The 14,619-nt window shown below is 45.4% G+C and overlaps 2 protein-coding genes across 2 annotated transcripts in view; both read left to right on the forward strand.

Moving 5' to 3' along the window:
- Positions 1-6,771, forward strand: part of TREM2 (triggering receptor expressed on myeloid cells 2) — a 32,828-nt gene extending 26,057 nt beyond the window's left edge. The window contains exon 5 of the mRNA XM_006882154.1: positions 6,701-6,771. Coding sequence (XP_006882216.1) covers positions 6,701-6,771 — 71 coding nt within the window. The remainder of the gene's footprint in view (positions 1-6,700) is intronic.
- A 174-nt stretch (positions 6,772-6,945) lies between these two features.
- Positions 6,946-10,739, forward strand: TREML1 (triggering receptor expressed on myeloid cells-like 1). Its single transcript, XM_006882155.1, has 6 exons — positions 6,946-6,988; positions 7,144-7,491; positions 9,101-9,212; positions 9,533-9,618; positions 10,035-10,087; positions 10,437-10,739. Exons 1-6 carry the CDS (start codon positions 6,946-6,948, stop codon positions 10,737-10,739), a joined length of 945 nt encoding a protein of 314 aa, XP_006882217.1.
- Positions 10,740-14,619: the final 3,880 nt, after the last annotated feature.

Consider the following 14,619-nt stretch of genomic DNA (forward strand, 5'->3'; position numbering starts at 1 on the left):
TGGGCAGGGAGAAAATTGCGGCAATGAATGAATGGAAATCCGAAACCTCTGTAAAAAAAATAAATAAATAAAAAATTATTAAAAAAATAAACCTTTAACACCACACTATGCAAGCAAAATATTACTCAAGATCATCCAAAACCAGCTAGAAAAGTAAATTGACAAAGAACTGCCAGAAGTTCAATCAGGATTTATAAAAGACTGCGGCACCAGGGATATCATTGCTGATGTCAGACGGATCCTGACTGAAAGCACAGAATATCAGGAGAATGTCTATTTGTGTTTTCTTGACTATGCAAAGGCATTTGACTGTGTGGATCATAACAAACTGAGGCTAACATTTAGAAGAATGGGAACCCCAGAACACTTAATTATGCTCATATGAAACCTGTATCTAGACCGAGAAGTTATTGTCTGAAAAGAGCATGGCAACACTACATGACTTAAAATCAGAAAAGATATGATTCAGGGTTGTGTACTTTCTTCATACCTATTCAGACTGCACACCGAGCAAATAATTCAAGAAGTTGGACTCTAAGAAGATGAATGTGGCATCAAGATTGGATAAAGACCCATCAACAAACTACATTATACAGATAACACAACCCTGTTTGTTGGAAGTGAGGACTTGAAGCACTTGTTGCAAAAGATAAAACAAATACAGCCTTCAATACAGATTGTATCTTAACACCAAGAAAACAAAAATCTTCACCACTGGACTGATAAGATAGAGAAATTACTGAAATTGCCAACAATTTCATTCACTTAGATCCACAATCAATAACCTTGCTGCCAACAGTTAGGAGACCAGGAGACATACTGAATTGAGCAAATCCACTGTGAGCGACCTTTCCAAAGAAGAGAAAACCAGTGACGGTTTGCAGACCAAGGTGTGACTGATTCATTATTCCATGGTCTGCCAGAATGTTCCAGGAAACAAGGATGGTAAATCTTCCTTCATCTCACATACTTTAGGCATGTTGCTAGGAGAGGCTATTCCTTGCTGAGGGATATCATGCTTGCAAAGGTGGAGGGTCAGTACAGGAGGGGAATGTCTTCAGTAAGATGAACTGATGTTGTGACTACAGTAATGGGCTTAAGGGTGTCAGAGAGATGAAGATAGGATAGAACAAGGTGATCTGTTGTTTGCAGGGTCGCCATGAGTCATACGTGACTCGATGGTACATAATAGCAAAAAGAGTTTCCTACCATAGGCATACAGGTCAGGAATTATAACATGTTTGAGGGGACATGATTTAATTTGTAATGGGTATAAAATATTTTAAGAAGAATAAACTAGGAAATAGGAAAATGGTTGTATTGGTAAGACAACTAGGTGATTGGAAACATTGGGTGGAGGAGGTGGAGAGCTTTACAGTGACGAACTCTTTATACTTTCTGAATTTTGAATCATATGAATATATTATTATTATTAAAATGAATTTGAGTAAGAAAGAAAAAGGGGATAAATAATGAACACTGCAAAGGAACATTGAAGGAAATTATTATTTAAAAAGAATATATAATTAGGCATTATTTGTATAATAACAGTCTAGAATTTGGTGCCAACAGTTAGGAGACCAGGAGACATATTAAATTGAGCAAGTCCACTGTCAGTGACCTTTCCAAAGAAGAGAAAGCTAATGATGATTTGCAGACCAAGGTGTGATTGATTCAGTATTCCATGGACTGCCAGAATGTTCTAGAAAGCAAGGATGGTGAAGCTTCATCTCACATATTTTGGGCATGTTGCTAGGAGAGGTATATAGCAAAGTGACCTGGGGGAAGGGTTGGGAGAGAGGAAGGGAGGAAATTATACAACAATAAATGAATATTTTTTTCTTTTAAAAAAGTGAACTGGGGCATAGGGAGGAAAATGTACAATCATGAATGAATGAAAATCTAACTTTTCTGTAAATTCCGTGAAAATCACAATTTAAAAAAGGAGGGGGAAAAAGAAAATAAAAAATTAATTTGAATAATCACAAATTGAAAGATAAAGTAGGCAGGACTAAGAGAGCTTTCTAAAACTGTCCTAAAGCCACAAGGTTGAAAGCTGGAGAACCTGGGAGCACACTTCAGAAGCTGTCCTGACTGAGAAACTCTATCTTGTTGCCAACCTGAGCTGTAACCTGATAACTTCCCATATAAACTCTGTAATTGTGAGTATGTTTCTGTAAGGTCTGTGTGGCTCTTGCAGTGGACTTTAGACCCCAGTAGAACAGTGGGCTGGGTCCTGGAATGAATAGAAAGAGATGTGGGAGTGAAAGCAGGGCAGGTCTCATCTCAAGGGAATTGGTTTTGTGTTGTGAATGCTACTGGTGGGGACAGTTTCCCCTTGTGAAGTTAGTAAAGGGCAGATTGAGCCATCTCTACACTCCCCACGTCACCTTTGCTCTTTTTACAAGAGCAAAGTAGGTTAAGTGTCCATTGCCATTGTTCCCACATTTGAAGCTCAGGAAGGGGAGTTGGGTAAGACATCTTTGCAGAAAGAGTTGATCATCTAAAGCTAGAATTTAAGGCAAGTGGTTTGCCCTGTTATTGTTGTAGTTGTTATGTGTTGTCAAGTGAACATCAATCATAGCTGACCTTCCAGTGAGTTTTCAGAAGCAGTTAATCACATGAGAGGAGATGGCTCATCCTTTTCCCACACAGAATCTGGTGGATTTGAACAGAGAGCCTTTTGGATTGTAGCACAGTTTCTTACCACTGGGCCACAAGAACACCCTAGGCTTACTTATTCTTGGGTATCTTAGAGTAGAAATGGCAGCATGACTTGTTGTTCTCAAAACGGATATGATCCCACCCCTTTCTAGCCTCATTCCCAGGCATTGGCCTGGAAGCCTTTCCAGGAAGAGTTGATAACTCAGAAGAAAAGACCAGACTGGAAGAGTCTAAAGAGTGCTGAAGACCCTAAAGGGTGCAACTAACTTGCTCTGTTGTTAGCCCAGAGGCACCTCAGAAGAAGGCTTATTAATTTATTTCCAGAAAAAGTTGTTGTAGCTATGTTCTGTCTAATGGAAATTGTCCCATAGCTGACCCTTCAGTGGGTTTTCAGAGGCAGTAAATCACATTGAAGGTGATTGTCTATCTTTCTCTAGAGGAGTAGCTTGTGAATTTGAATTGCAAGACTTCAGGTTGGCAGTACAATTACCTACCACTGGACCACAGTTCTACTCTGGGTTGACATTGATTCAGTGGCAACTGGTCTGTTAAAAGTGCCCCACACAGTAATGAAAGGCCCAGGCCAGGGCCCTCCATCCATGTGGACCATCCAGCTGTGAAGTTGTAATGTTGTTGTTGTTATGTACCATCAAGTCACTTGAGACTCACAGTGACCCTATGTACAACAACCCCAAACCCCACTCTGTCCTGTGCCAATCTCACTGTCTCTGACAAACCCACCCCAATTACCCCAGTCACTGAATCAATCCACTTCATAGAGGGTCTTCCCCTTCTGCGCCGTCCCTCCACCCTCCCAAGCATAATGCCCCTCTCCAAGGACTGGTCCCTCCTTGCAACATTTCCAAAGTATTTCAGACAAAGCCTCAGAATCCTTGCCTTCAAGGAGCAGCTTGGTTTAACCCTCTCCAGAATGAACCTGTTCATTTTCTTAGCAGTCCATGGTACATTCAATGCTCCAGCACAACAGCTCAAAGGTATCAATTCTCCTTCTATCCTCCCTAGTCATTGTCCAACTACTGATGCATAGCAAGTGATTGGCAAAGACCATGGCCTGGGTCAGGGGCACTTTAATATCCAGAGTGACATCATTGATCTTCAGTACTCTGGAGAGGTCCCTAACAGCAACTTTCCCATTGCAATATAACTTTTAATTTCCTGGCTGCTGGTGCCAAGAGTATTGACTACTCTGGAGCCAAGCAAACTAAAGCTATTAACAATCACAGTCTCTTCACCATCCATCCTGATGCTGCCAATTGGCCCAGTGGTGAGAATCTTTGTCTTCTTGATATTGAGCCTTAATCCATATTAAAGGCTGCAATCCTTGACCCTCTGCAGCAAGTTCTTCAAGGTCCTCCTCAGTTTCAGCAAGCAGGGTTGTGTCATCTGCATAACACAGATTGTTCATGGGTTTTCCACCAATCCTGATCCCACACTTCTCATAGAGCTCAGCCTCCCAGATGATCTGTTCTGCATACAGGTTGAAAAGGTATGGAGATAGGACATATCCCTGGCATATATCCTTCCCAATTTTGAACCATGCAGTGTTTCCTTCCTCTGTTCTGACAACTGCCTCTTGGTCCAAGTATAGGTTTCACATTAGTACGGTCAAGTGTTCTGGGATTCCCATTCTTCTCAGAGTCAGCCACAGTTTGTTATGATCCACACAGTCAAATGCCTTTGCATAATCAATGAAACACAGATATACATGCCTCTGGTATTCCCTGCTTTGATCTAGGATCCATCTAACATTAGCTACAATATTCCTAGTACCATGACCCCTTCTAAACCCAGTCTGCACTTCTGGCAGTTCTCTGCTGATGTGCTGTTTCAGTTGTTTCTGGATAATCTTCAGTAGAATCTTGCTTGCATGTGAACTCAATGATATTCTATAATTTTCATACTCTGTTGGGTCACGCTTCTTTGGATGGGAACAAATATACATCTCTTCCAGTCACTTGGCCGCGTGGTTGTTCTCCAGATTTCTTGGCACAACTTAATGAGCAAGTCCAGAGCAGCATCTGTTTGTTGAAATATGTCAATTAGTATACTATCTATTCCTGGGGCTTTATTTTTTGCTAATTCCTTCAAAGCAGCTTGAACTTCTTCCTTCATCACCATAGGCTTTTGCTCCTATGTTGTTTCATGAAATTCTTCCATGTCTGCCAATTCCTTTCAATACAGTGACTCTGCATACTCTTTCCATCTTCTTTTAACACTTCCTGGATCATTTAATATTCTGCCTAAAGCATCCTTTGGAAGGGGAAGTGGCATCCACTTCCGTAATAGCTTGCCTCTGGAAACCCTGTGAACCTGGAGAGAGAATGAAAGACACCCAAGCGTCGAGGACTCTCCTTCATAGGGTCGCTATGAGTTGCCTGCGACTTGACGGCACTTAACAGCAATATCAACAACAACAACAACAACAAAGCATCCTTAATTATTGGAACTCAAGTTTTAAATTTGTTCTTCAGTTCCTTGAGCTTAAGAAATGCTGAGCGAGTTTGGTCCTTTTGATTTTCTGACTCCAGCTCCTTGCACATTTCATTGTAATATTTTACTATATTACTAGACAGACTAGAAGAAGGATTGGCTATCCACTTCTGAAACAGAAGGCTTCTGAAAACCCTATGTACAACAGAACACATGTAGACTAACAGGGCAACTGAGGCAGAGCTTTCAATTATGGAAATATGAAGGAAGAGGAACAGTTGTAAGCATACACTAGTAATTGGAACATGGACTATGATAACCATGAATGCATGAAAATTAAATATTGTTAAGGAAGAAATGGAATGCATAAATATTGACATACTAGTTATTGGCAAGATGAGATAGACTGGCATGGGACATTTTGAGCCAGATGATCATATATTACTCTAGAGATGAAAAGGTGAGGAAAAATGGGGTTGCTTTCATAGTTAAAAAAGTCATTTCTAGATCATCTTGAAATACAATATTGTGAGTGACAGGATAATATCCATATGCATACAAGGAAGTCCAGTGAATACCAGTATCATTCAGATATATGTACTAACAACCAGAACCAAAAAAAGAGAAAATAGAAGATTTCTACCAACTTTTACAATGGGAGATTGATCGAACATGCAATTAAGATGCATTAATAATAATGAGTGACTAGAATGCAAAAGTTGGGAACGGAGAAGAAGAATCAGTAGTTGGAAAACATGCACTCAGTAACAGAAATTAAGCTGGAGATAGAATTTTGCACAATCAATGACTTATTCATTGCAAATACATTTTATAAGAAACATAAATGCAGGTTATACATGTGAATTTCACCTGATGGTATGCATAGGAAGCAAATCGATTACATCTGTGGAAAGAATCACTGGAGAAGCTCAATATCAGCTATGAAAACTAGGCCAGGTGCTGATTGTGGAACAGACCACCAACTAATCATATGCAAGTTCAAGCTGAAGCTAAGGAAAAATTAAACCGAATCCACGGGGACCAAAATATGACCTTGAGTCTATCCCACCTGAATTTCAGAACCATCTCAAGAACAGGTTTGAGGCCTTGAACACCAATGAGCAAAGACCAGATGAGTTGTGGGAGGATATCAAGAGTATTATCCAGGAAGAGTGCAAATGGTCATTGTAAAGACAGAGGAGGAAGAAAAGACCAAAAGGGATGTCAGAAGAGACTCTGAATATTGCACTGGAGCGCCGAGACGCCAAAGCAGAAGGAAGAATTCAAGATACTAAAGAGCTGGAACAGAAGATTTTAAAAGGCAGCGCGGGAAGTCAAAGTAAAATATTACAATGAAATGTGCAAGGAGCTGGAGTCAGAAGTTGTAATGCCTAGAAAAATACCAGCTCCTGAGAGCTGGAATAGCAGAGGCCACTCAAACAATCTGGAATTAGAATGGCCTTGGGCCATGGGCAGATGCTTTACCACCCTCCTTGCCAGCTAGGCCTCTCAGCCTCTGTCTGGAAGGCCCTGGAGGGACATTGCTGTCCAGTTGCTAAGCTCCTCTTCCTTTCTCCTCCCTTAGCTGAGTTCTACGTCTGCAAGTTTGCAGCCTTTTCTTGGGCCTTCTTGCCCTGCCCCCACGTCAGCTCCTGAACATTGAGTGGACCAGGGTTTGAAAGGCCCTCCTTTTTCCCACCCACAGTGGTGCCCACCAGCCCATGGTCATTGGAGCCCCACGTGACTGACTGTAGCAGCTATTTCCTGCCCTCAGAAGAGTGCCGTGTCACTGCGCAGCAAGGCCCTGGGCTGACATCGCCCTGCTGAGCCATGGACCCCAACTTGCTCCTGCTGCTGTTCCTGACTCTGACCGGTAAGGTTAGGAAGAAGCGGCCACTCTGGGCCTCGAGCCCTTAGTGCCCAGGAATAGTCAGCATCAGGTTCACACACTGAGGGGCCCTGAAGGTGAGCCTCTTGGCCCCAGCGCCCCCAGCATCTGCGCAGCATCTGCATCTTTTCCTTCCCTAGGCCGGGGCTTGGCGGATGACCTCCTGGATGACGCCCCCGAGGTGCTGCGGGTGCCTGTGGGGCTCCCCACCACGGTGCACTGCCGCTACGGCCACAAGGACATCAGGGCCCGGAAGGTGTGGTGCCGGCTCCTGGCGGGGATTTGCCAGCCCCTCGCGTCCTCGGTCGTGGACCGTGGAGCACCGAGGGGGGCCAGACGCGTGTTTCTCACGGACCTGGGCGGGGGCCTGCTCCAGGTGGACATGCTCACCCTGCAGGAGGAGGACGCGGGAGAGTACCGCTGCGTGGTGGAGGGGGCTGCAGGGCCGCAGACCCTGCACCGCGTCCAGCTGGTCATAACTCGGCCAGGTGAGCTTACGCCTTCGCGCTGGGTGCCTGGACTCCTGCGTAACCTAGAGGGTTAGGGTCCCCTAGGATGCAGGGGACCCTGGAGAAAAGTAATGAGAGGAAACAGCTTTTCCCCAGCTGCAGGGAACGGAAACCACACTGGTTGGGAAGCCTGTGATAAATCAACCCAACAGCGCCCAGTCCTCCTCAGGCACAAGCTGCTCACCTCACAGGAAGCACAGCGTCCTGCCCCACCCCATGGTCTCCACTCTTCTTCCAGTGCTTTCAACACGCTCCATGCATTTTGCGTTCGCTCAGAGACGCTTTAAACAACCTTCAGAGGCTACACAACTGAGTCTGGGAATCTGAGCAAGGCGCTCAGCAAAGGGTTGACGGGTGCAGCTGCCAATTAGGACGAACCTAAAGAGCCAAACCTGTTATTAAGGAGATAATGACCACTCATAGCAACCCCGGAGGACAGGGCAGAACTGCCCCACAGGGTGTCTGAGGCGGTGATCTTTAGGGAAAGGGGTTCTGGTGGCCAGTGCCTAACATACAGAGTTGCTAATGGAAAGGCTATGGAATGCTGGTGGCTTGGTCTATAAAATATAACCTGCTAAGCCAAGGGTACCACCACTCCAGCCGGCTGTTCTAATCCCTCAGCAGCTCCAGGGAGAAAGATGAGTCATCTCCGACTAGGAATCCAATGAGAGGTCAGCTGTGAGTCACTTCCCACTAGATACAATGGGGGGGGGGGTGTTGAGTTTTAACTGAAAGGTGGGCAGTTTGAATCCACAGACACTCTTAGGTAGACAGTCTCTTCCATTAAACACTTACCACCTCAGAAACCCAGTGGGCAGTTACCAGAAACTGGAACCCAACTCAACAGCAGTGAATTAAATCTTTTTTTTTTTTAAGCAGGCTGCCATGTCTGTCCTGCGGTGTGACTTTTTGGTTAGCAGCCAAAAGCTTAACCGCTGTGCCCAGAGCTCATCTCTTTAAATCCTGAGGGCAGAGCCCAGGGACTCACTCAGCCAGTGGGCAGATTCATATGAGGTTGCAGGTCATGTGATGTGGAGGGACCTAGCAGCCAATGCTGAGGCCTCTTGAGGCCGATGAGAGACAGGAGCATGATCCCCACAGGGCATGAGGTATGGTGAGTCCTATTGTGTGGTGAAGAGGGGAGCTGGGTGCAGATTAGCCACAGCAGTGTGGTCTATAGTCTGAATAGCCCAATAAAACCAGAGAGGGGGCAGAGTGGAGCAGATTAAAGAGAAGAAAGGTGGGATTCCCACTGGTGATAGAGAGGAAAGAGGTTATATTCACAACCAAGCATGCTAACCACAAGGTTGGTAGAGTGCGGCTCCCAAAACTCAGTGGGGGGAAAAAGACTTCATGATCTCCTTCTGTAAAGATGACAGCATCAAAGGCCTTGTGGAGCAGAATGGTTCTACTCTGTACTACAGTGTGGCTATGAGTTAGAATCAATTTTATGGCATCTAACGGCAAACTTGAAGAGCCAGTGCTTCTCCCTGAGCTCCATGAGGAGGCTCCAAGCCTCCCTTCCTCAGGCCCGCATTTCAGATCTCAGCACTGGTGTGTGCTCACAAGCTCTTTCCTTCTGACTCAGCATCTAGCCTGAAGGACGAGGAGACCTACAGAACCAGCAGTGAGACTGATGTGCACTCTTCAGACCCTGTGGGCAGTGCCAGCCCTGTGGAGCCCAGGCAGGATGAGAAGGGGTACGGAAAGGAACTGGATTTGGGTGGTCAGGGGAAGGATGGTGGGGAGGATGGGATTTGTGAGAGCCTCAGATGAAATCAAAGGATGGGGCTGGAGGAATTTAACATCCCTGCCACCCTGGAAGACCTCTCTATCCGAGATCAGCAGTGGATGGGTTTTTAACCAGTGCATCTTCTGCCCTGGCTGGCTCTTTCCTCCTCATTTGAGCTCCTACATCTCTTTTCTCCTGCTTGTGCCGCACTGAGCCACTATCACTGCTTCTGGGACTCCTGGCAAAGAGCTCTGCCAGCTAAGCCCACTGTCCCTTTCTGCCCCTCAGCATCCCTTTGATCTGGGGCGCTGCGCTCCTGCCAGGCCTGCTGTTGGTGGCGGTGGTGTTATTTGCCATAATGGTCAAAAGGAAAGGTAGGTAGCTGCTTGTCCCAATCTGGTCCCTTGAGTCTTCTGTCAACCAGTTTTGTAGAAGAGACCAAGAGTCTAAGGCTGCTCCTCCTGCAGATGTGACTGTTAGACATAATAAAGGTCCCCATATGTCACACAGTTAAAGGGAAGGAGATTTGGTGGGAAAAGATTTGAGGGAAGAAGGGAATTGCAAAGAATGAGGCAGTGAGCTTGGAGCAGAGCTTAGGAAGGTGGGCTGTGTTAATCGGCAGGTTGATGGAAATTGTGAAAACAGCAAGTGGGTGAGGAAATTTAGGGGAGTCTGCAGGGATGGAGAGACTAAGAGGGTAAAGGTTTAGTGCCCGGGGCAGCAGGGCATGGGGGTTGGACTGTGAGCCAGCACAGGGAGCAGACCATGCTACTATCCTCTGTCTCTCCAGGGAACAAGCTTGCTGCCTGTAGACCATTGCAGAGAAGCAGAATGCCAGGCGTGGTAAGAGGCCTCAGTAGGCCCCCAGCACAAAATTCCCCAGAACCCTCCATCTATGATGCTCCCTGAGAGGCCCCAGAGTGAAGGAATGAAGAAAGAGCCTGGACCCAGCCAGGGGCCAAACCTTCCTCCTGCATGCTGTAGATGTGGTACCAATAGTTTCCCTCAGTATCTCACTTTCCCAGATTTTGGGTGAAACTCCATGCTTGAATATTTCAGAAGGCACCTAGTAAAGCCCTCTTGCTAACTGAAGCCTTGAGGATTTGAGAGACTAAGCCACAGACTTCCCACCAAAGGGCATCAAAGCACAGAAGGTGTCCTCTCTCTCCTGATTTATCTGCTTCTGTTACAGGGTCCCCACTCTGTGAACTACCACATCAATGATTCTGGCCTGGCTGTCGATCTGCCATCGGATGTACCGTTTGTTAAACTGGATTCACTACCCTCCTTTGACAACAGCACCTACGCCAGCCCTCCCCTTGATCCCCTATCGGGGGATCCTCCACCTCCCTCCCCATCACCTCCTCTACCTAATCTGGTCTGTGCTAAGCCTGTGACTTATGCCACAGTCATCTTCCGCAACGGGGACAAAGGTGGAAGGACCTCCTGTGAACCAGCCCAAGATCCACTTGGTAGTGAGACTCCACCCAGCTAAGCTGCTCCCCATAATGAATGCTCAGAGACCTGGAGTCCCTTCCATCCATCCTTCCATCCATCCATCCATCCATCCATCCATCCATCCATCCATCCATCCATCCCTTCATCCATCCAGGTTACACCATAGAACCTTAGGCTCCAGAGTGGCTAAGGCTTTTAGGATAGAGTTAGATGCCGTAACTCTAGTGACCAGCAAAGTGATGCTCAGATGAGTGGGGCATCTGTCTTGGGGAGAATCCCCCAAGCTCACCCCTTTACCAGAACAGTACCAAGTTAAATAAACTCTAGTGATGATGATGATGATGTGTGAGCTTCCTGGTGGGTGAGGGGAAGGAGTGCGCTTGAGTTTGACTAATCACATGGCCAGTGAGTGGAAGCAGACGCTGGTCTACAGTTTGTGCTGTGTGATTGCCACCTGCCCTGCCTGTGGTGATTCAAGGGGCACCAACGAGGCCTCCTCAGAAGGGTTTCTTGCCACTCTCTTGGTGCCACAAAATCACAATTTCATTTGTTTGGTCCCAGTCTGGGGAGTTCTTCTGCTTTCCACTTGACTCTGTGTAAACAAGTAATCTTACACTGGGGGTAGGGATGTGAGTGGAATTGTTGTAGGAAATCCAGAACAGACTGGGTATCAAAGTTATGACTGCAAAGAAACAGGTACAAGAGCAGAAACTGGAAGGGAAGAGGGATCTGCAAGGCCGTTGCAGACGTGTGTCTTACCAGAATTCTCTGTCCCTGGTGGCCAATGGCAGCACTGATCCTGTTGGCCTGAACTCTGGCATTTGGGGGGAGCTCCAGCAGGCCCTTGGTGTAAGGGTGGAAGGGACTTGGCAGTGGTGGAAAGATTGTGGAAGGGACTTGGTGATGGTGGTGGCATGGTGAAAGTGGGACTATTGTCAAATGCAAAAGAAAGCTAGTCCAGGATTTCTTCCAAGACTGTTCCATTGGACAATATTTGCCCATATTAGGATGAGAGACTAAAAAGGAAAGGATGAATGCTTAGAAATTCAGTCTTGTTACCACCGTGGAGAGTTAGGTAGAGCTTTTCATAATCTAGAGAGTCCCTGTGCATTTGCCTAGACACCTCAGGAGAAGGGGGGAACCCACAAGTAAGGGGTTGTGCCATGGGTCTAGCAACCCTATACTTAGGGTGCTCAGGCAGGATGTGCTCCCCTGATAAGAGCCTCTGAATGGGACACACCTGAGTTATGCTTCTGAAAACTCCTCTATAAGCTGGTACTTTGTTCTTCCTAGATCAGATGGTGAGGGGCCAGGAGAAAGAGGAAAATCTAAAAAGAATGCTCTGAGAAAGACTTAATCCTAAATGTAATGGTTTTGGAACATTAAAAAAGCTGACAGAAGTGAAAAATACATTGAACAGTACAAGAGAAAATCCACTAGGTGGTGGTGAAGGAAGGAGAAAAGAAATACGTCCACTCCTCATTTATAAACTCTCTTGTTGGCATGCCAAATTTGTAATAACTTTGAGATCCCACATTTGTAATAACTTTGAGAACATTCTCAGGTGGCATCTCTGATTATTTGATCCCCTCATGAGGCTGTAGCTGGGCCCAGAGTGCCCTCCAAGGGCCACTCAAATGCTGTATCAGAGAGATCCCTCAACAACTGGGACACATGAAGGACAGTAGTCGACCAGCTGTGGGATGCCTTCTTCTGTTCATTTGTGATGTTTGGATCAACCTCACAGAGTGCAAGGTGATGATCAAAAGACATAATAAAGTTGCAGGGGGGCAGAACAAGACCAGGTGAGGGTCTGAAGTTGCTGGGTGGTGAGTGTGAGGCAAAGAGGGAGAGAGAAAAGGGGCTTTGTTGGGGAGCGGCAGAGCAAGGGTGGATGGAGTGCCAGCAGGGTCCCCTCCCACAGTGGAAGGGGGAGGTGGTGGGTGAAGGACACATGGGATCTCTGCCCCAAGCAGGTGCTAGGTGGTGATGGATGTCCATGAACACCTGACCACTACTGACACCACTCCAATCCCTCTGGGCTCCTCAATGGTGAGGAACCCCACTTCTCCACCTGTATCCCAAGGTGCCCTGGGGGGGCACCTGATAGGCAGTGAGTGATGGGGAAGGACATGGTGAGCATCTGTTATTAAAGATGGGGCTTTACCCCCAATGTTTCCATATCACTGATTTAGCTTACAACTAACTGTTCTTTGAAACCTTACCATGTCATTAAGCGAGGAAGTAGTAATTTTGTCATTGCTCATGGTATGGAGTCAGTGAATACAAGCCAAAGTCAGAGGTATAAAAGTAACTTCTAAAATGAAAATACAGATTTAAAGTACAAAGAGGCTCCAGCAATAAGGAGACCAGGAGACATATTGCACCGGGGAAGGCTGCAGTCAGAGACCTCTCCAAACTATTGAGGAACAATGATGTCAGTTGGAGAACTAAGGTGCACCTGATTCAGGACATGCTCTTTTAAATAATTTGTTATGCTACTGAGAGCTGGACAATGAATAAGAATGACAGAAGAATTGATGCCTTTGAACTGTGGTGTTGGAGAAGAGTACTAAATATCCCATAGACTTCCAAGAGAACAAACCTTGGAAAAATTGCAGCCAGAGTGCTATGTAAAGGCAAAGATAATAGAGCTTTATCTCACATGCTTTGGGCATGTTACTAGGATCATGCTTGGAAAGGTAGAGGGTTGGCAAAAGAGAAGACGACCCTCAACCAGATGGACTGACATAGTGACTACAGCAATGGGCTTGAGTATGTCAGAGATTGTGAGGATGGCACGGGATAGGACAGGGTTCAGATCTGTTGCTTATAGTCACTATGGCTCATATTTGACTTGATGGCACCTACAAAAATTACAATAAGTTACAAGGATCACACACAAAGCAAGCACAAAAAATTCAGGCAATCTAAGATGATCTGGTGAGAAAGCATAAATTGTGATGCAGTTGTATATGGATAAACATCAACAAGTTAAAACTCACTAAATAATAACTCTGGGATGTAGTCACATGCATGTCTAGTACAAAATTCACTCACAATCACTGATTGCCATGGTCAGAACCTAAGTATAGCTGACCCTCCCTCCAGTGGATTTTTGGAGACTGTAAATTGCATGGGAAGAGAATGCCCATTTTTCTCCTGTGTGGCAGCTGGCAGATTCGAACTGTGTATCTTCGAGTTGGCAGTGCTACTCCTTACCCACTAGGCTACCAGAGCTCCCTTTCATTCACTTTATCTACTTTATATTCAAGAGCAAGTTTCAGGACCTCTTCTTTTTTTGGTGCCTCAACCCCTGTGGCTTATGGAAATGTTTAATTAATTTTATTGACATCCTATCATCCAAGTTGCAAGGTGCAGAATTCAAAATATAATAAAGTGGAATGTTTTATGCCTTTCCGAATAGGTATTTAAGGTTTCTTTTTAAATTATTTTATTAATTTTAGTGAACATTTATAGAGATTTTGGATTTCCATTCACTGTTGCACTTTTCTCCCTGCCCACCCCTCCCCCAGTTCGCTCTTCTCTTTGAAAAGTAAAAGAAAAATTCCTTCATTGGTATACAATCCCCCGCAGCCCTCCCCAACCCCACCCCGAGTACACTCCACTATGCAGCCTTCATTCTGGACTCTTGTGATAACCAAAATACCCTATCATATATCACTTTTAAACTTTTCTCTCCCTCATCTGTTTTAATGCAGTATACATAATTTATCCAGTTTTTCTCAGTCTTACCCCAACCCTGATATCAGTCCCATTCTACAACAATGGCACTATGCAGTATTTGTCCTTTTGTGACTTAGATACTTCACTCATCATAATGTCCTCCAGGGTCACCCATTTTGAATAATACTGCATGAGTTCCTTGTTTTTCCAATGCAGCATAATATTCCATT

Source organism: Elephantulus edwardii, unplaced genomic scaffold, assembly GCF_000299155.1.
Source record: "Elephantulus edwardii isolate Elephantulus edwardi_28Jun2011 unplaced genomic scaffold, EleEdw1.0 scaffold00017, whole genome shotgun sequence".
NCBI classification, from domain to species: Eukaryota; Metazoa; Chordata; class Mammalia; order Macroscelidea; family Macroscelididae; genus Elephantulus; species Elephantulus edwardii.

Bases quoted from the DNA above. Each gene is read 5' to 3' on its own strand.
- TREML1 (XM_006882155.1), top strand. From the start codon at position 6,946: ATGGACCCCAACTTGCTCCTGCTGCTGTTCCTGACTCTGACCG. The intron at 9,213-9,532 runs GTACGGAAAGGA...TCTGCCCCTCAG, and splicing joins CCCAGGCAGGATGAGAAGGG to CATCCCTTTGATCTGGGGCG. The intron at 9,619-10,034 runs GTAGGTAGCTGC...CTGTCTCTCCAG, and splicing joins CATAATGGTCAAAAGGAAAG to GGAACAAGCTTGCTGCCTGT.